Source organism: Suricata suricatta, chromosome 9 (genome assembly GCF_006229205.1).
Source record: "Suricata suricatta isolate VVHF042 chromosome 9, meerkat_22Aug2017_6uvM2_HiC, whole genome shotgun sequence".
In the NCBI taxonomy this organism is placed as follows: Eukaryota; Metazoa; Chordata; class Mammalia; order Carnivora; family Herpestidae; genus Suricata; species Suricata suricatta.
This window is the reverse complement of record NC_043708.1, coordinates 89337213-89353251: the sequence shown is the minus strand read 5'-3', so window position 1 is coordinate 89353251 and position 16039 is coordinate 89337213. Positions and strand designations below refer to the sequence as shown.

General features: G+C 35.6%; 1 protein-coding gene across 3 annotated transcripts in view; it reads right to left on the bottom strand.

The window, feature by feature from the left end:
- The window catches only part of USP8 (ubiquitin specific peptidase 8), a 71448-nt gene that overhangs the window by 28951 nt on the left and 26458 nt on the right, over positions 1 to 16039 (bottom strand). For all 3 annotated transcript variants that reach the window (XM_029950802.1, XM_029950801.1, XM_029950803.1), the window contains exons 4-8: positions 14552 to 14637; positions 13051 to 13210; positions 9584 to 9626; positions 7506 to 7650; positions 2932 to 3094 (exon numbers count right to left, since the gene is read on the bottom strand). In XM_029950802.1, the coding sequence (XP_029806662.1) occupies positions 2932 to 3094; positions 7506 to 7650; positions 9584 to 9626; positions 13051 to 13210; positions 14552 to 14637 (597 nt within the window). The remainder of the gene's footprint in view (positions 1 to 2931; positions 3095 to 7505; positions 7651 to 9583; positions 9627 to 13050; positions 13211 to 14551; positions 14638 to 16039) is intronic.

Below are 16039 nucleotides of genomic sequence, written 5' to 3'. Positions count from 1 at the left end.
AACACTTACGGTTATTTTTGCCATTTAATTATAGAAATGCTGAGATAAATATTGAAGATCCTTATATATGCACACACCCAAATCAACTCCATTAGGGAAAAATCCCCAGAAGTGAAGTTGGTAAGCCAAGGCACATGAATATTTTAAAGCTTTTAATACATATTCCTACTCTTTAAATGATCTATAAAAATACGTACTGTATTTCTGTAGGGTAACTTACTAGTACTAGAAATGCTGGATTAAAAGTTTGGCAGATGCTGCCAAATGCCCTTCAAAAAGACGATACCAATTTGTAAACTTACCAACAGTGTATGAGAAAGCCTATCATAAGTCTTTATAATTTTTACCAAACTGGTGGCCATAAAACGAAATGTTTAAATTAGTTTTTATCAGTGAAGCTGTACATCTTCTAATGTTTATTAATATTAAATGTTTATAACATTCTATGACTTAACTAGTCTCATCCTTTGTCCATTTTTCAGTAGAGTTTGCTATTTTCTTCGAACACAGTAAATGTATTTTGAATATTAAGAAAAACAGCTCTTTGTTATAATGTTACAATTATTTTTCCTGATTGATTTTTACTTTATTTATGAGATTTTTTAACACAAACACATTTATCTTCCTTTATGGTGTCTGGCTTACAGGATCAAGATAACAAAAACACCCACAAATGCTTCTTCCTAGTACTACTTCACTGTTTCAGTCAACATATTTGCATCACTGATCCATCCATGAATACAGTGCAATCTAAGAAGGTAGGAGTCCCCTTTCTTTCACTTACTGAAAAAGTAAGCTAGCTACTGACAGCTAGCCAGCTGTCCTCAAACCATTCATTGCTACCCGTCTTTCCCACGTTGATCTGTTTCATCCTTATCATAACACTAAATATACCTCTATACATCTTAGGCTGAACTTTATGAAACTGCCACTACTTGTAGTTCAAAACTAGTTGAATATTGGCAGTTTTATGTTGTATATTTCTAGATTCCCTATTTTAAAGCATGAATTGTTTTAAGGCTTTAAGACTGCCCGCCTGAAGGGTAATGTTCCATCACTGACCTTCCTAAGAGCAGATTAAGTTTGATTCTGACCAGCATTCATTCAGTACTATCAGTTTAATACTTTAACAAATTATACTGAACATTATTTTTATCTTTGTTAATTTAATCAGAAAATGGCATTCACCTTTTCAATTTGCATTTCTACTAGTAAAGATGATTGCTTTTATATTTGTCTCTTGTATATCTTCTTCTGTTCATGTCTGTGTTGACTACTTATTTTACTATTTTATCTTAAGTAGTTTTATTTGCAAAGTTCCTTTATTTTTTAAGTATTCTATAGTTGACTGTTGAACAACGTGGGTTTGAACCATGCCAAGTCCACTTATACATTTTTTCCCCCTTTGAGGTGACGGCAAAGTCAAAGGCATTTGCAACTGCCCATCCATGGGTCTAAATTGAAAGCAACTAGTGCAGAGTTTGTGCCTGTTGTCCAGTGAGTGCCTGGGCAATCTGCTGAGGCTGCCAGCAGCCCTGAGCAGCCCCAAATTGGGCACGGCTACAGGTCCCTGTGTGCCAATAGAATGATGAGGCTGAAATCCCTGGGCAGGAGGTGTGGCTGAAGTGGAGACACGCCCCAGAGGGCAGGTCGGTGTTGCCCAGGAAGCCCCGCACTCTTTGCGTTCCCTCCTCCCGGCTCTGGTCCTCCTTGGGCCTGTGACCCTCCCTGGTCAAGGGCAGACTGCTCCTCCCTAGGGTGGCTCCTGGAAGCCAGAACACTCACATGAGGATGTAGCTGCCAATGGCCAAAGGCTGGTGGGTGGTACGCCTCTAAGCAGCTGAACAGTGATTCAAGGGTGCTATTGCCACCTAAAGGCCTCCCCAGCGGCTGCCATCGCTCAGAAGCTACCAGCTGTGGAACACTGCCATTCCAGGCCCAGGCGCACTGCTGCCACCATCCTTACCTTGGTGTTGCCCCACCCACCTGTATGGGGCTTTTTTCCAATAAATATACATTGAGTACAGTAACTGTGATTTCAATGATTGAATTAGGATTTTAATAACATTTTTCACTATGATTATTTTATATAATTGTATATAATTTATAACATTTTCTTTTCTCTAATTTACTTTACTCAAAGAATACAGTGTATAATTCACCTAAAAAATACTTTGCTAACCGACTGTTTATGTTATCAGTAAGGCTTCTGGTCAACAGTAGGTATTAGTAAGATTTGGGAGAAGTCAAGTACTGTGGCAGGGTGTTGGCACCTCTAAACGCTGTGCCGTTCAAAGGCCAACTCTACTGCCCTATTTGTTGCAAATATTCTCCTATTTGTCTTCTGCAATCTAATCTTACAGTATTTTTTCACAAAATTTTTTTTGTCAAGTCTAACAAGCTTTTTCTCCTTAGTGACTTCTTCCTTTGCTTCTATTTCATAGTCTAATTCTTTTTCTTTCTTTCTTTTAAATATAATATATTGTCAGACTGGCTAACATATAGTGTGTAAAGTGTGCTCTTGGTTTGGGGTAGATTCCCGTGATTCATCACTTACATACAAGATCCAGTGCTCATCCTCAATGTCCATCACCATTTCCCTCTCCTTCACACCCCCATACATCCTCAATTTGTTCTCTGTATTTACAAGTCTCTTATGGTTTGCCTCCCTCCCTCTCTGTCATGGTCTAATTCTTAAAACAAAAAAATAACACTTTTTTCAGACGATTTATGTTCCTAGAAATTCTAATCCTACTTTATATTATCAGTTTATTATACTCAAAACTAATCTTTTAAATCTGAATTAAAAAAAAAAACTCCAACCAAAGCTGATGGATCTTCTTATCCTTAAGATAAACAGCTAGTCAGTATACCTTTGTAACAACCAAAGAAGGCTTACAGTTACAGTGAACTAACAAGGAGCTTGCTAACCTTGAAAAGTGCATCTTTCAGACTCCGCAGAGTTGTTCCAAGTTGTAAATCTTTTGTTGAACTAAACCAGTCAAGAAGCACCACATATTCCACATTTCCCCTCTTCTTCCATGTGTCTTTAGAATCATCTGGGAGTTTTGCTTCAATCCAACCAGCAGTGACTCTGAAATGTATTAACAGTTGTACTGGGGTAAAGGTAGACAAGAGGTGCTAATATACTAATATAAGACACTGAATTTTCTTTTAGTCTGTACCACAGCAAACTTTAAAAAACATTTCTTTCTAAGGTCAAACTGTATGTCCGGATATTAAACAATCCTAAAATGGTTAACAACTTCACCTTTGCATTACACTGGAATATGTTTTAGTAATTATTAGAAACAAAAAGAAACGGACTCAACTGTAACCCTTCACAAAAAAGGGGGCCCAAATTGAAAACAGAGAAGTTATCTGAGCACTTGTCTCAGCCAAATATAAATAGGTGGGGAATCACCTGGGTAACATTATTTATATTTCAGTTCTCTTATACCTATGTAGATTGTTAGCCAAATACCAAAATGTTTAACAAACACAGTGCATTTACTGTATGTCAGGTACTATCCTAAATGCTTTATTTTCATGGAATCTCAACTGAATCCTCACAACAAATCCTACTGAAGTAGGCATTACTATTCCCATTTTAAAAATGGAGAAACTGAGGCACAAAGATGTTAAGTGACCTATCCAAGGTTACAGCCGCCAGGTGAAGCCAAAATTCAAATTCAGGCAATCTGGTTCACATCCATGCTCTTAAGCTGTTCTGCTGTGCTGCCTTTTAAATCATCAACTGTGAATAATATCAACTCTACATTAGAGCATGCTATTCATGTCTTTTGCTCACATAAAAATTATATCAACTTCTCAGCACTAACTACTTGCCCCTTTATTGCACTCCACACCAGCCACTGGTCTCCTTGTAGTTCCTGTTCTTCCAGGTATACTTCTGCCTAAGCGCCTCACCTTCTGCTGCCCTTCTCTCTGGAATCCTTTTCCTTCAGATAACTGCATCACTTATTTCCCTTATTCCCTCAAAATTTGCTCAGTAATAATATCTCCGTGAAGCCTTCTTGGATTAAAATTCTAATACACACCCGACACACCTATCTCCATTGCACTTATTAAATAGCAGACATACATTTTAAGCTTTATTGTCTGTTTCACCATCCCACCTCCCTAACATGTAAGTTCCATGAAGCAAAATTTTTGTCCAATGGTTAAGCCCCAGTACTTAGAACCATAGCAATCCAGCCCACCGAAAACTAGTGCTCAGTATACCTGTGCTGAATGAATAATACAGACTTATTCCATTAGGCAAGAAACTCCATGTTATTCCTGGCAAAACACCTAAGCATTTTATACTTAACTGATAATACTGGCAAGCTGGGCAGGACTGGTGCACTTTTATTCATAAGTAAAGCAAAATGGTTTAGATGATTTAAAAAAGAAAAAAAACCCTGTTCCTATATAATAATGTCAGATACTCTATCTTCTAGGAAATAAAAAGAGAAGAAATATAAAATACTGTCGGATAATATTATCACCTGATATACAGTGATGAGAAAGATGTTTGGTGAACGAAGGATTTAAAAACCTGAAATATGATTTCTTTTTATTTTTAATGTTTACTTATTTATATTTTTGAGAGAGAGAGCACATGCAGGCAGAGGAGGGGCAGAGAGAAAGTGAGAGAGAGAAGACAGAGAGAGAGAGAGAAAGAAAATCCCAATAGGCTCTGCGCTGTAAGCACAGAGACCAATTCAGGGCTTGAATTCACAACCCGTGAGATCATGACCTAAGCTGAAATCAAGATCAGATGCTTAACTAACTCAGCCACCCAGGTGCCCCTGAAATGAGATATTAAGGCCTATCCCTGACTCTAGGGATATATTTGTCTCTTAGCCTAAAAACTCAAGACTAGAATTCTATAAAAAACACTTAAAGAAAGAATTCTATCACTAGTATTTCCCATACTTCAGTCTTTCATGTAACATCTTTACAAGTTGCTGCAATTTTGCCCTACCTTGTCATTACTTAAATTTAACAGGACAATGTATATTCTCATATACATGTAAACAACAGCATCGTATCTAATAAATAAAGGATAATCAGTAAAATTATGCTATATTCACACAACAGATTACCATACCACAATACGAATGAACCACAACTACACTAATAATATAGACAACTCTCACAAACATGGAGTACAAGCAGCCAGATACAAAAGACTGTAGATTATATATTTCCTTTTACATAAAATACAAAAACACACAAAATCTATTCTGTTAGAAGTTGGTGGCTCCCTTTGGTGGGTGGGGACATGGGTAGTAACTAACAGAGGGCATCTGAAAGGATTCTGGAGAGATGGTAATCTATTTCTGGTCCAGATAAATGGGTATGCTAAATGGGTGTCTTCAGTATTTGAAAATTCACTGTGTTAAATAGTTACGAGTGCTTTTGTATGTACACTACACTGTATTAAAATGTTAAAAAAAGACAATGAAAGAATATAGTAATCACTATCAGCTAGTTGTAGATACTGTTACCTCCAGAAAACTCTAAGGCCTGCTCTCTGGTGAGAAAGATTAGCAAATATTAAAAAGGAATGCTAGCACCAAACAGATTTCTTTTAATGACTTCAGAAAGATCGAAACAAAGATTAAAGGGGAATACTCTTCTTGGCATGCAGTTCATTATTCTTTAATGTTCCACCAAACTCATCATGAATTTCATAGTAGTCAAATTTCTCACATTTGGGGAAACACTTAAACTCAATAAAAACCCTGGCTTTTTTAGTACAGATTAGACCATCCAAAGATTAATTATAATTCTGTCTTTTCAAATCCTAGGAATACAGTGACACATACTAGATTAGACCAAGCTCTAGTACCCCTTTTCAAAAGCATATTTATAAAGCACCCTATTCTACAGGTAAAACTTTTATCAAGCTTCTAAAAAATGTGCCAAAAACTATGCAAATTTTACTACCTAATTTATTAAAAAATTTTAATGTTTATTTCTGAGAGAGAGAACAAGCTGGGGAGGGGCACAGAGAGATGGAAACACAGAATCTGAAGCAGGTCCAGGCTCTGAGCTGTCAGCACAGAACCCGATGTGGGGCTCAAATCCATGGACCACAAGATCATGACCTGATCTGAAGTTGGACACCTAACTGACTGAGCCACCCAGGTGCACCTTTTTTTTTTTTTTACTACCTAATTTTAAAAGTATGTCTTTTCAATGTTGATTAAGTTAGTCCTAAGATGGGTCATAGATTTTAATTAATCCAATTCCATAAACTAAAATCCAGAGAGGTTATACAATTTATTTCACACTTGAAATAGTAAAAATAGCCCTGGATATGGAATTTTAGGTCTGTCACTATTTTTTTTTTAATTTTTTAATTTATTTTTGAGAGACAGAGACAGTGCGAACAGGGGAGGGTCACAGAGAGAGGGAGATATAGAATATGAAGCAGGCTCCAGGCTCTGAGCTAGCTGTTAGCACAGAGCCGGTCATGGGGCTCGAACCCACGAGCTGTGAGATCATGACCTGAGCCAAAGCCGGACGCTTAACCGACTGAGGCTCCCAGGTGCCCTGGTCTGTCACTATTATAATAGTTTTTAACACATAATATATTCATGCAAGTAACTTTATATTATTTTATACATTAACGTCCATATCAAGAAATAAAAATTTTTTTTAGTGAGTCCTTACTAGTGTCAGGCACTGTGATAAGTGTGCGTGTAAAAAATTTCACACTTAAACTTTTCAAAACCCCTGAGATAGGTAATATTACTATCCCTATTTTATAGATAGAAACATGGGCTTAGAGAGGTTAGGTCACTGGCTAGAAGTAATGTAGATGAGAAGAGATAGTTTTGATCTAAATAGAATCTGACTTTAGAGTCTATCCGTTTAATCACTTGGTCCATTAAAAAAATTTTTTTTAATGTTTATTCATTTATTTTTGAGAAACAGAGAGAGAGACAGAGAGACTGAGAGTGAGCACAAGCTGGGGAAGGGCTGAGAGAGGCAGGGAGAGAATCCCAAGCAAGCTCCATGCTCACAGTGCAGAACCTGATGTGGGGCTCGATCCTACAAACTGTGGGATGACCTGAGCCAAATGAAGACCTGTACGCTTAACCAAGTGAGCCACCCAAGCACCCCATGATGGGGTATTTCTAAATAAAAAAAACAATTCAATCTGTCCATGATTTTAGTCATTTGGTGCATATACTTCACAAGCTCATAAATAAAAAATAACGGGAAAAATTAGTCAAAAACACCCTCAGGATAGAGGGTACACAAAGGCAGATTCATTTCTCTTCCAATAAGACTACAGATGTCACAGATAGGAGAAAACACCCAAACCAAAATGTTCTTTGTACCGTCCTTCAGAGAAAGAGTAAGTGTGCCATTACGGAGTAACAGGAGAAGAAAAGCCTACACCATCACATTTAGTTTGGATAGTAAGCAGTAACATTTACTACTGTCCACAGTTAACCATTTTACCTAAATACACAGTGACCCACCCTGGAGTGATGGCTTCTTCAGGGACACTGAGAGAATTTGAAATATGGGAATCCTGATAATCCTGCATTCTTCGAGCATCCATTATAATCAAGCTGATGTTTTCATCCATCATCATCGTGTATAGTTCTTTTGCTGTTATTGCTCCTTGGAATCAAGAGAGACAATATAAGCAACAAGAAACACCTAGTTCCATGTGCTGTCTTATCACCAAGCACAGGACCATCACCGTCTTCCAGAAGAATGAGGTATGCTAGGTGTCATACCTGCTATCCCATCATTCTACTTATTACTTTTTCAACTAACATTAAATATACTTTGTGTACATGACATTCATCAAGAAACTAGTTCAATGTTCTGTTTCTGAAGGCTTAAATACCAAAGCTTGATGTTGAGGTTACAATTACATCAGGTGCTGACTCTATTGCTGGTACAAAATAAAGGAAATTAATATATGTATCTCAAGAAGATATTCTCTATTTAATAATTAAACCATTTGAAAATTATGAACCAGAAAAAACATCCACAGTTCAAAAATTCTTGACAGGTTCAAAAATTCAAAAGAATTTTTCTTTTTAAAAAGTTTCTGATGAGGTCTTATGGGGGCTATTTGAAAAACATTTAGATTTTCAAGTATTCCTTGAGTTATAAGCCAAAGGCTTGTTTTTTGTGTTCTGCATCAGGGGTTGACAAAGTGGCCACTGAAACACAGCCGGACAAATGTGTTTACACACTGTCAATGGCTGCTTTCCTCCTGTGACAGTAAGAACCTCAGTGCCTCCCCTCCCAAGCCTAAAATGTTTCCTCTCTAGCCCTTTAATATTTAACCAAAATAAATATTTGTTATGTTGTTATTTTCCTCTTCCAGCTTCTACCACCTGACGTGAAAGATTAAAAAGCACAAGGTCAACTATACTTCAATAATAAAAACTTTAAAAGTAAATGAGTAAATAAAATAATCATCTAAACAAGTTGGGAACAAGCCACTTAGGAAAGTAATACCTAAGCAGAATGAGATACAAAAAAACACAGGTAAAAACAAATCCTGGAATGAATTAATAACAGCTTTTAGGAAGGTATCTTACGACATTATTTCTTAAGTTGTTGTACAGTAATACTTTAAACAGAGAATTTATTTTAGTGTTACATACAATAAATATTTAAATCTTTTCTGAGACAGGAAAACTTAGGCAACGGTCTGAGTCTTGTTGTTTAGGTCACATATGTGTGACTGGAACATCAACACCACCTATGAATAACATCCAAATTCCTGGTGTATTTTTTTTAATAAAAAATTTTTAAATATTTATTTATTATTGAGAAACAGAGAGAGATAAGCATGAGCATGGGAGGGGCAGAGAGAAGGGGAGACACAGAATCTGAAGCAGGCTCCAGGCTCTGAGCGGTCAGCACACAGCTGGATGCGAGGCTTGAACCCATGAGCAGTGAGATCATGACCTGAACTGAAGTCGGCCACTCAACCGATTGAGCCACCCAGGTGCCCCTGGTGTAGATATTTTTGAGGGAGTGAAGACTTTTAAATAACTAGTCTACAAACTAGAATCATAAGTCATAATAGCTAATATATGAATCCTCATATAAAATTTACTTATATAAAGTTACTAAGAGTTTCAAATATATTAACTCATTCAATCCTCACAGTAAATCTATAAAATAGGTACTACTATTATCCTCACTTTACAGATGGGGAAATTAGAGAGGTTAAATAACATGATCAAAATCACAGGAAATTCAGAGGAGGGGCCAGCAAAATCCAGGCAGTCTGATTTCAGAGAGTCCATGTTCTTAACCGCTATGCTAAACTACATCTTGAAAAAAATGAATGAAAAGTATAAACTGTGGCTTTGATGTTTTTAATTACATATTACCATAAATATTCTCCATGATATGTACAGAATAGAAACACATTTTCAATATAGCTGCACAGGCTAAGAAAACCAATAAAGCTTACAACAAATTAGACACAATGTTATGATCTCATTGTGTAAATCTGAAGCTTATTTTGATTAAAAGATTTCAACAATAACCTGAAAGGACTCCCTCCTTCTGTAACACTTACCTTTCTCTGTGGCCTCATTTTTGTCACTCTTTTCACCATTTACCTATTTCATAGGAAAAAAAAAGTTTCAACTTTAATAGAAGTAAAATTTTTCATAGAAATATAAAGCTCAACTCTATTACATCACTGAAACTGAAAGCTTGGAAAATGAAGCATGTGGCATTTTATTAAAATACAGATGAACAGTAATGGCTTCACCAGGTTATGTGGCAAGAGATAATAGCTAAAATAACCAGCAGCACATCAGAATCATTTAACACTTCCTTGAAATTTTCTTCAGTTAATGACTAAACATACAGAAATTTAATATTTCATTTAATGAGAGAGTATTTATTACAATGAAATCAAAATTCTAGCTATTCATTTCAGAGTTCTCTATTATGTAATTAAAGGAAGATGAACGAATACATTTGTATTTCCTAACCAAGACTACACATGATAATTCTGCCAGGTACTAACTCATTTTATAGATGGGAATACCAATGATCCATTAGAGTCTATTGATCCATATTAGCAACTAAGATTAAAAAAATATATATTATGTGCTTCCTAATATTATAAATTATGAAGTACACAGTATCACCTACAAAGCATTCTTGCCAAAGACAAAAACCAAACCTGAATCCTATTAAGCCCTAGGCCTACAAGAAATATGGAAGACAGAAGTACAAATTAAATGATAGAAGGGGGAAACAATCTGATAAATCCAGAATATTGTTGGTTCAATTGACAGAACTGATCCAGTATTAAAAAGTTAAATACATGAAAAAAAAATTACAGGAGGACTCAGGCACAGTACTACAGAGATTTAATTTAAGAGACATAACAATCAAAAGGCTGTAAGTGGACCTCATTTGGATCCTGATTCAAACAAATCAACTCTAAAATATCACTAAGAGACCGTGGGTAAATGTGAATATAGACTGGATATTAGATTATATCAAGGAATCACTGTTAATCTTGTTAGGTGGAAAAATAGCACTGTCATTATTAAGAAAATTCCTTTTCTTTGCAATGCATACTGAAATATTTAGGGGTAAAATGGTATGTTATCTGGAACTTGCTTTGAAATAATACAGCAAGAGAAAAGGGGAGAGGTACAGATACAAAATATGACAAATGTTAGTTGGCTACTGAAGCTGGATCACAGTGTTTGTGTTCTTTTTTCAATATAAAAAGGCTAAACAAAAATAAAGGTAACAGAAAAAGTAGTTGGTCCTTCTGTTAGAAAAACAACAAAATGAAGAGATTTTAAAAATTCCATGTAGTTCTTTGAAGTATTATATTTATCTGTATCAGCTATTTAATCTATATTTCCCCAAGGCAGTGTTATTTGGCTTACATAATGAGCTCCTAAAATCAACAAACCATTATCTCTTCATTTCTTTTTACATAGTGCCTAGTACAATGTCATAAGTAATTCAACAACTATTTTTAATGTTTTAAAAATGTTTTTAATGTTTATTTATTATTATTTTGAGAGAAATGGAGTACAAGCAGGGGAAGGGTAGAAAGAGAGCGATAGAGAGAATCCCAAGTAGGCTCCATACTGTCTGCATGGATGAGCCCAATGCAGGGCTCAATCCCACATATCAAGAGATTATGACCTGAGCCAAAATCAAGAGTCAGAAGCTTAACCAAATAAACCACCCAAGCAACCTGGACATCTACTTCTTAAAGAACCCGATGATGACCCACATACAAATGATAGCTGAAGGCTACAAAATGCTTAAGAAAAAGTAGGGCAGAAATCCTTCCCTGAACTTCAACAGAGCTTAAGAATTATATTTTAGGGGAGAAGATATTTGCAAATGACATATCAGATAAAGGGTTAGTATCCAAAATCTATAAAGAACTTTTCAAACTCAACACCCAAAAAACAAATAATCCAGTGAAAAAATGGGCAAAAGACATGAATAGACACTTCTCCAAAGAAGATAACCCAGATGGCCAAATGACACACGAAAAAGTGCTCAACATCACTCATCATCAGGGATATACAAATCAAAACCACAATGAGATACCACCTCACGCCAGTCAGAACGGCTAACATTAACAACTGAGGCAACAACAGATGTTGGTGAGGATGCAGAGAAAGATGATCTCTTTTGCACTGCTGGTGGGAATGCAAACTGGTACAGCCACTCTGGAAAATGGTATGGAGATTCCTCAAAAACTTAAAAATGGAACTACCCTATGACCCAGCAATTGCACTACTAGGTATTCATCCAACAGATACAGATGTGTTGTTTCAAAGGAGCACGTGTACTCCAATATTTATAGCAGAGCTATCGACAAGAGCCAAAGTATGGAAAAAGCCCAAATATCCATCGATGGACAAATGGATAAAGAAGATTTGGTGTGTGTGTGTACTTGGCAATCAAGAAGAATGAAATCTTGCCATTTGCAATTACATGGATGGAACTAGAGAGTATTATGCTAAGCAAAATTAATCTGTCAGAGAAAGACAAGTATCATATGACTTCACTCATATGAGAAATTTAAGATACTAAACAGACAAACATTAGGGAAGGGAAGCAAAAGTAATATGAAAACAGGGAGAACAAAACGTAAGAGACTCTCAAATATAGAGAACAGAGGGTTTCTGGAGGGGTTGTAGGAGGGCGGAAGGGTAAGGGGCATTAAGGAATTTATTCCTGAAGTCACTGCTGCACTATATGCTAACTTGGATGTAAACAATAAAGAAATAATAAATTTTTTTTCTAAGAATTAACTATAGATAATGTATGTGAAAGAGCCTAGAATAGAATAACTCCTCAATAAATGTTGGCTGAGTCCAAAAAAAAAAAAGAAATTATATTTTAGGAAGATTTGTTCCTCAGAAGGTGAAGGGAAAGAGATATAGTAGGTAGTGGGAGCTGGTAGCTGGTAGGTAGGGAATAAGTCACTCATGGTTCTTGGCAAACAAATGATGTAGCTAGATTTCAAGTAGCTTCTGAATAAAATGAAACAGAAGAGGAAAGGGAAATGGGCAGAAAGAAAGAAAAAGCAAAGGGGAGAGTATGAGACCATAGAAATAGATAAAAGGTTAGGCACCAAATTAGTATACCAAATCCTTTCAATGTAAGTTATATTTATTAAAAAGAAGAGACCTTAAAAATCATCTATTTCAACATCTTCACTTGGCAGTGAGGAAACGAAGCCCCCAGAATGGTTAAGCAAGACTTTACATGGGACCGGAACTCAGTTATACTGAATCAGTTCAAACGCTCTTTCTACTGCTCTCATCAAGTTTACAGTGACAGCAAAAAACTAATTAATGCACAGAATAGAGTTCTGTAGAAGCTCCAACAGAAACCTGGGATCAAATGAAGCTAGAATAAGTTAATTCAATTTCTAATAAAAAACATTAAATTTTACACTTGTTGCCTAAAAGTACATTGTTATGGTATCTCAACTCACCTTAAACAAATCATCTGAAAATAACATCAATAAATTTGAAATACCTTTTGGGTTTTATCTCTGGAATCCATTACATTTTCCAAGGAACTTTTATTTGATGTGCCACCATCCTCTCTTCCTGCTTCTTGCCTTTTCTGTTTTTGCAGCTCCTCCTCCTGTCTGTCCTTTTCTTCAAGTTTTTTCCGCACTTCAGCTTCTTCATATCTAGTCAAGAAAAGAAGTCAAGATGTCATTTATTGGCATGATCATGAAAAGTAAAGGAATTCTAGTTCCAGAAAATTGGTACCCTACCTTGGGGATATTTTGTGGCAGCATATTTTCTCCCTTCAACTGAAATTTGATTCTGCCAGTGCTCTGTTACAATTCACAATTCATAAATTTGCCCTCTGTAGATTTATTTCAAACTGCCCAAAATTCCTAAAAAGAACTATGCTCTCAAGTTAAAGTTGTTTAGTGGTTTTTTTTTGTTCTTTCTCTGCACTAATTTCAACCTTTCCATATTTCACATCTGCTACAATTTCTTTCACAAAGGCCTTAAAATCCTAAAATTAACTCTAAAGACTCATTACTTATAAAGTATTTCAAAATATTAAAAAAATAAAGACAAAAAAAAAAGTGAGAAAATGGCCCTAATGCCCAACAGATAAAAGAATAAAGAATATTACTGCTGGTAATAGTACAAGTAAGGAAAAACTTGGTAAATCCAAGAGAAACAGTCAATAGGGGTAACTCAAAGATTAGGAGAAATTCTGTTCGACTTAGTTGATTAACTGGCTAAAGGAAGAAGAGAAGAGTGATTCTTTTATCAACCACCGTAACATATTCCAGCCCCAAGATTAGTAATTTTGGAAAGGATGAAGGGAATACATTAATTCAAAAAGACAATTTCCAAGTAAAGACTATGATGTATATTACTAGAATAGTTAATTGATCCAAGTGTGAAAAATCATTAAGAAAAACAGTCGCCCTTTTATTTCATTATTAAAGACTGACCAAACAAAATAAATACATAAAAATTAAAAAATAATAACTAAAAATTCAAACATACTGTTTTTAATTTCTAATTACTTAATAAGTCTGGTAAGCCACTCATGGCAAATATTAGAATTAGATTTGTTTTTACATATACCTAACTTTTGCAAACTAGGCGGTTCAAAACTAACAGCAAACACTTCATTCCCATAAGAGCAGTGTCCAGTAGCACCTTATAACCTGGGGAATATGAGGAATTATATTTTTCTGAAGAATCCTGACAGAGAGTTAGAAAACACTGGCCTGAGCTCTGATCTGCTTTACCAATGCTTACCTTAACAATCTATCGTTATAAACATTTATTAATTTTCAGTAAAAAATATGAAAGGTAACACATGAACATAATAAAGGTAATAGGGCAAATAATTCTAATTTTTGTGTTCCAGTTAACATAAGATTTATTGCTAGGAACTGGGGCTCATATGTATGGTCAGATATAAATGGACAAGTTCTAAATATTTTTTTAGCTTCTAAGTATATATTCTTTTAAAGATTTTACAGTGATGTTTGTACCTGAGTTTAAGGCTTTCAGAGAGTCTTTCGGCTTCTTCAATAGCTTTTTTGATGTTTGCAAGTCCAAGTATCGAATGAAAGTAGTCCTAAAATTATAAGAAAACCATCCCATAATTTTAGTGCTGGCCATTGTACACAGTACTAATGCTAAAAACATTAAAATCATGGTGCTATATAAAAGAAAGGTTGGATGAAAACATTATTATGATTGAATGAAGTAGTTTTTTAAACTTTTAACCTACATAAACACACAACTTATATACTAAACGTTTCAAAGTATCACTTCATACCATTAGTATGCTTAAAAATCTAATAGGTAATAATTTTATTTATTTGGGAGACACCTTTAAGAAGTATAAATACTATTCTTACTATTTATGAATAAGTGCCAAAAAGCAAAGCTTTCAGGAGCAAATTATCTATTTCCTTTTGCAAATATGTAAGTTTTTTTTCCTTTAGTCTCAGAAGCAGTAAATTGTGTACTGACCTCCAGCATGGGTTTTGTTTTACTTGTTTTATACTAAGGTGTTTTGGTGCCTCCACCTTTATATTATAATAGTGATCCACCTCTCAACCGGAGTCAAACACTTGATAAAAAATAAGTTTCACACCTGAGGAAACCTTGAGTGAAAATCAAATGGTAAAAATAACTCATTAATAATATACTCTTCTTTAAAAAAAAACAACCACCACCTGTTTGGCATATAACTTACTAACAAGCATAATAAAGTTAAGAAAAACTGTGGTACTCCCTCCCTAAGGAATGTAAAGAAAAAACAAAACAACCCTCAAGCCAACCTAGCTATAACCATACGTGATATTATGACCCTGTAACATGAGACCACTCAATTAGACTGCATGTTTGTATGTCACCCTATATGGGAGCAAAGAAATACAATATATATATAAAAACCTACACCACATGGTGTTCAGAACTCAGTTCTTTGGGTATGAACCCAACTGAGCCAGAGCCGGCACGAATAAAGTTGCTTCCTAAATTGAAAAGGCTCGGTGTCATGACTCTCTGTGTGAGAATCCTGCTACGAAATCACTTCTAAGAAGTCACTCATTAGATCCTGTAGTCAGAGATACTGTCAAATCAAAGTTGGTTTGACATGACAGTAGCATAGTGAGACTCAGTTGATTTTTGGATCTGGTGACAAGCTGTCAGTGTGACTCTGCAAATAGAGCCTAGTAGCTTGGGATTCTTTCTTCCTCTCTCTTTGCACCCTCCTGGCTTGAACATGCACATGCACACTCTCTAATTAACTTAAAAAGAAAAAAGAACACCAAGACACCAGAGATAGCCATTTTTGGCTCTTTGAGAGACAGTCACCAAGAGCTGGTGGAGTAAATCTTTTGGTAATAGCTGCCATATGTCAGGGTACTGGGTGGCTCATTTGGTTAAGCTTCCGACTCTTGATTTCGGCTCAGGTCACCATCTTGCCAATCTCGCTGTTAATGAGTCAAGCTCTGTGTCAGGCTCGG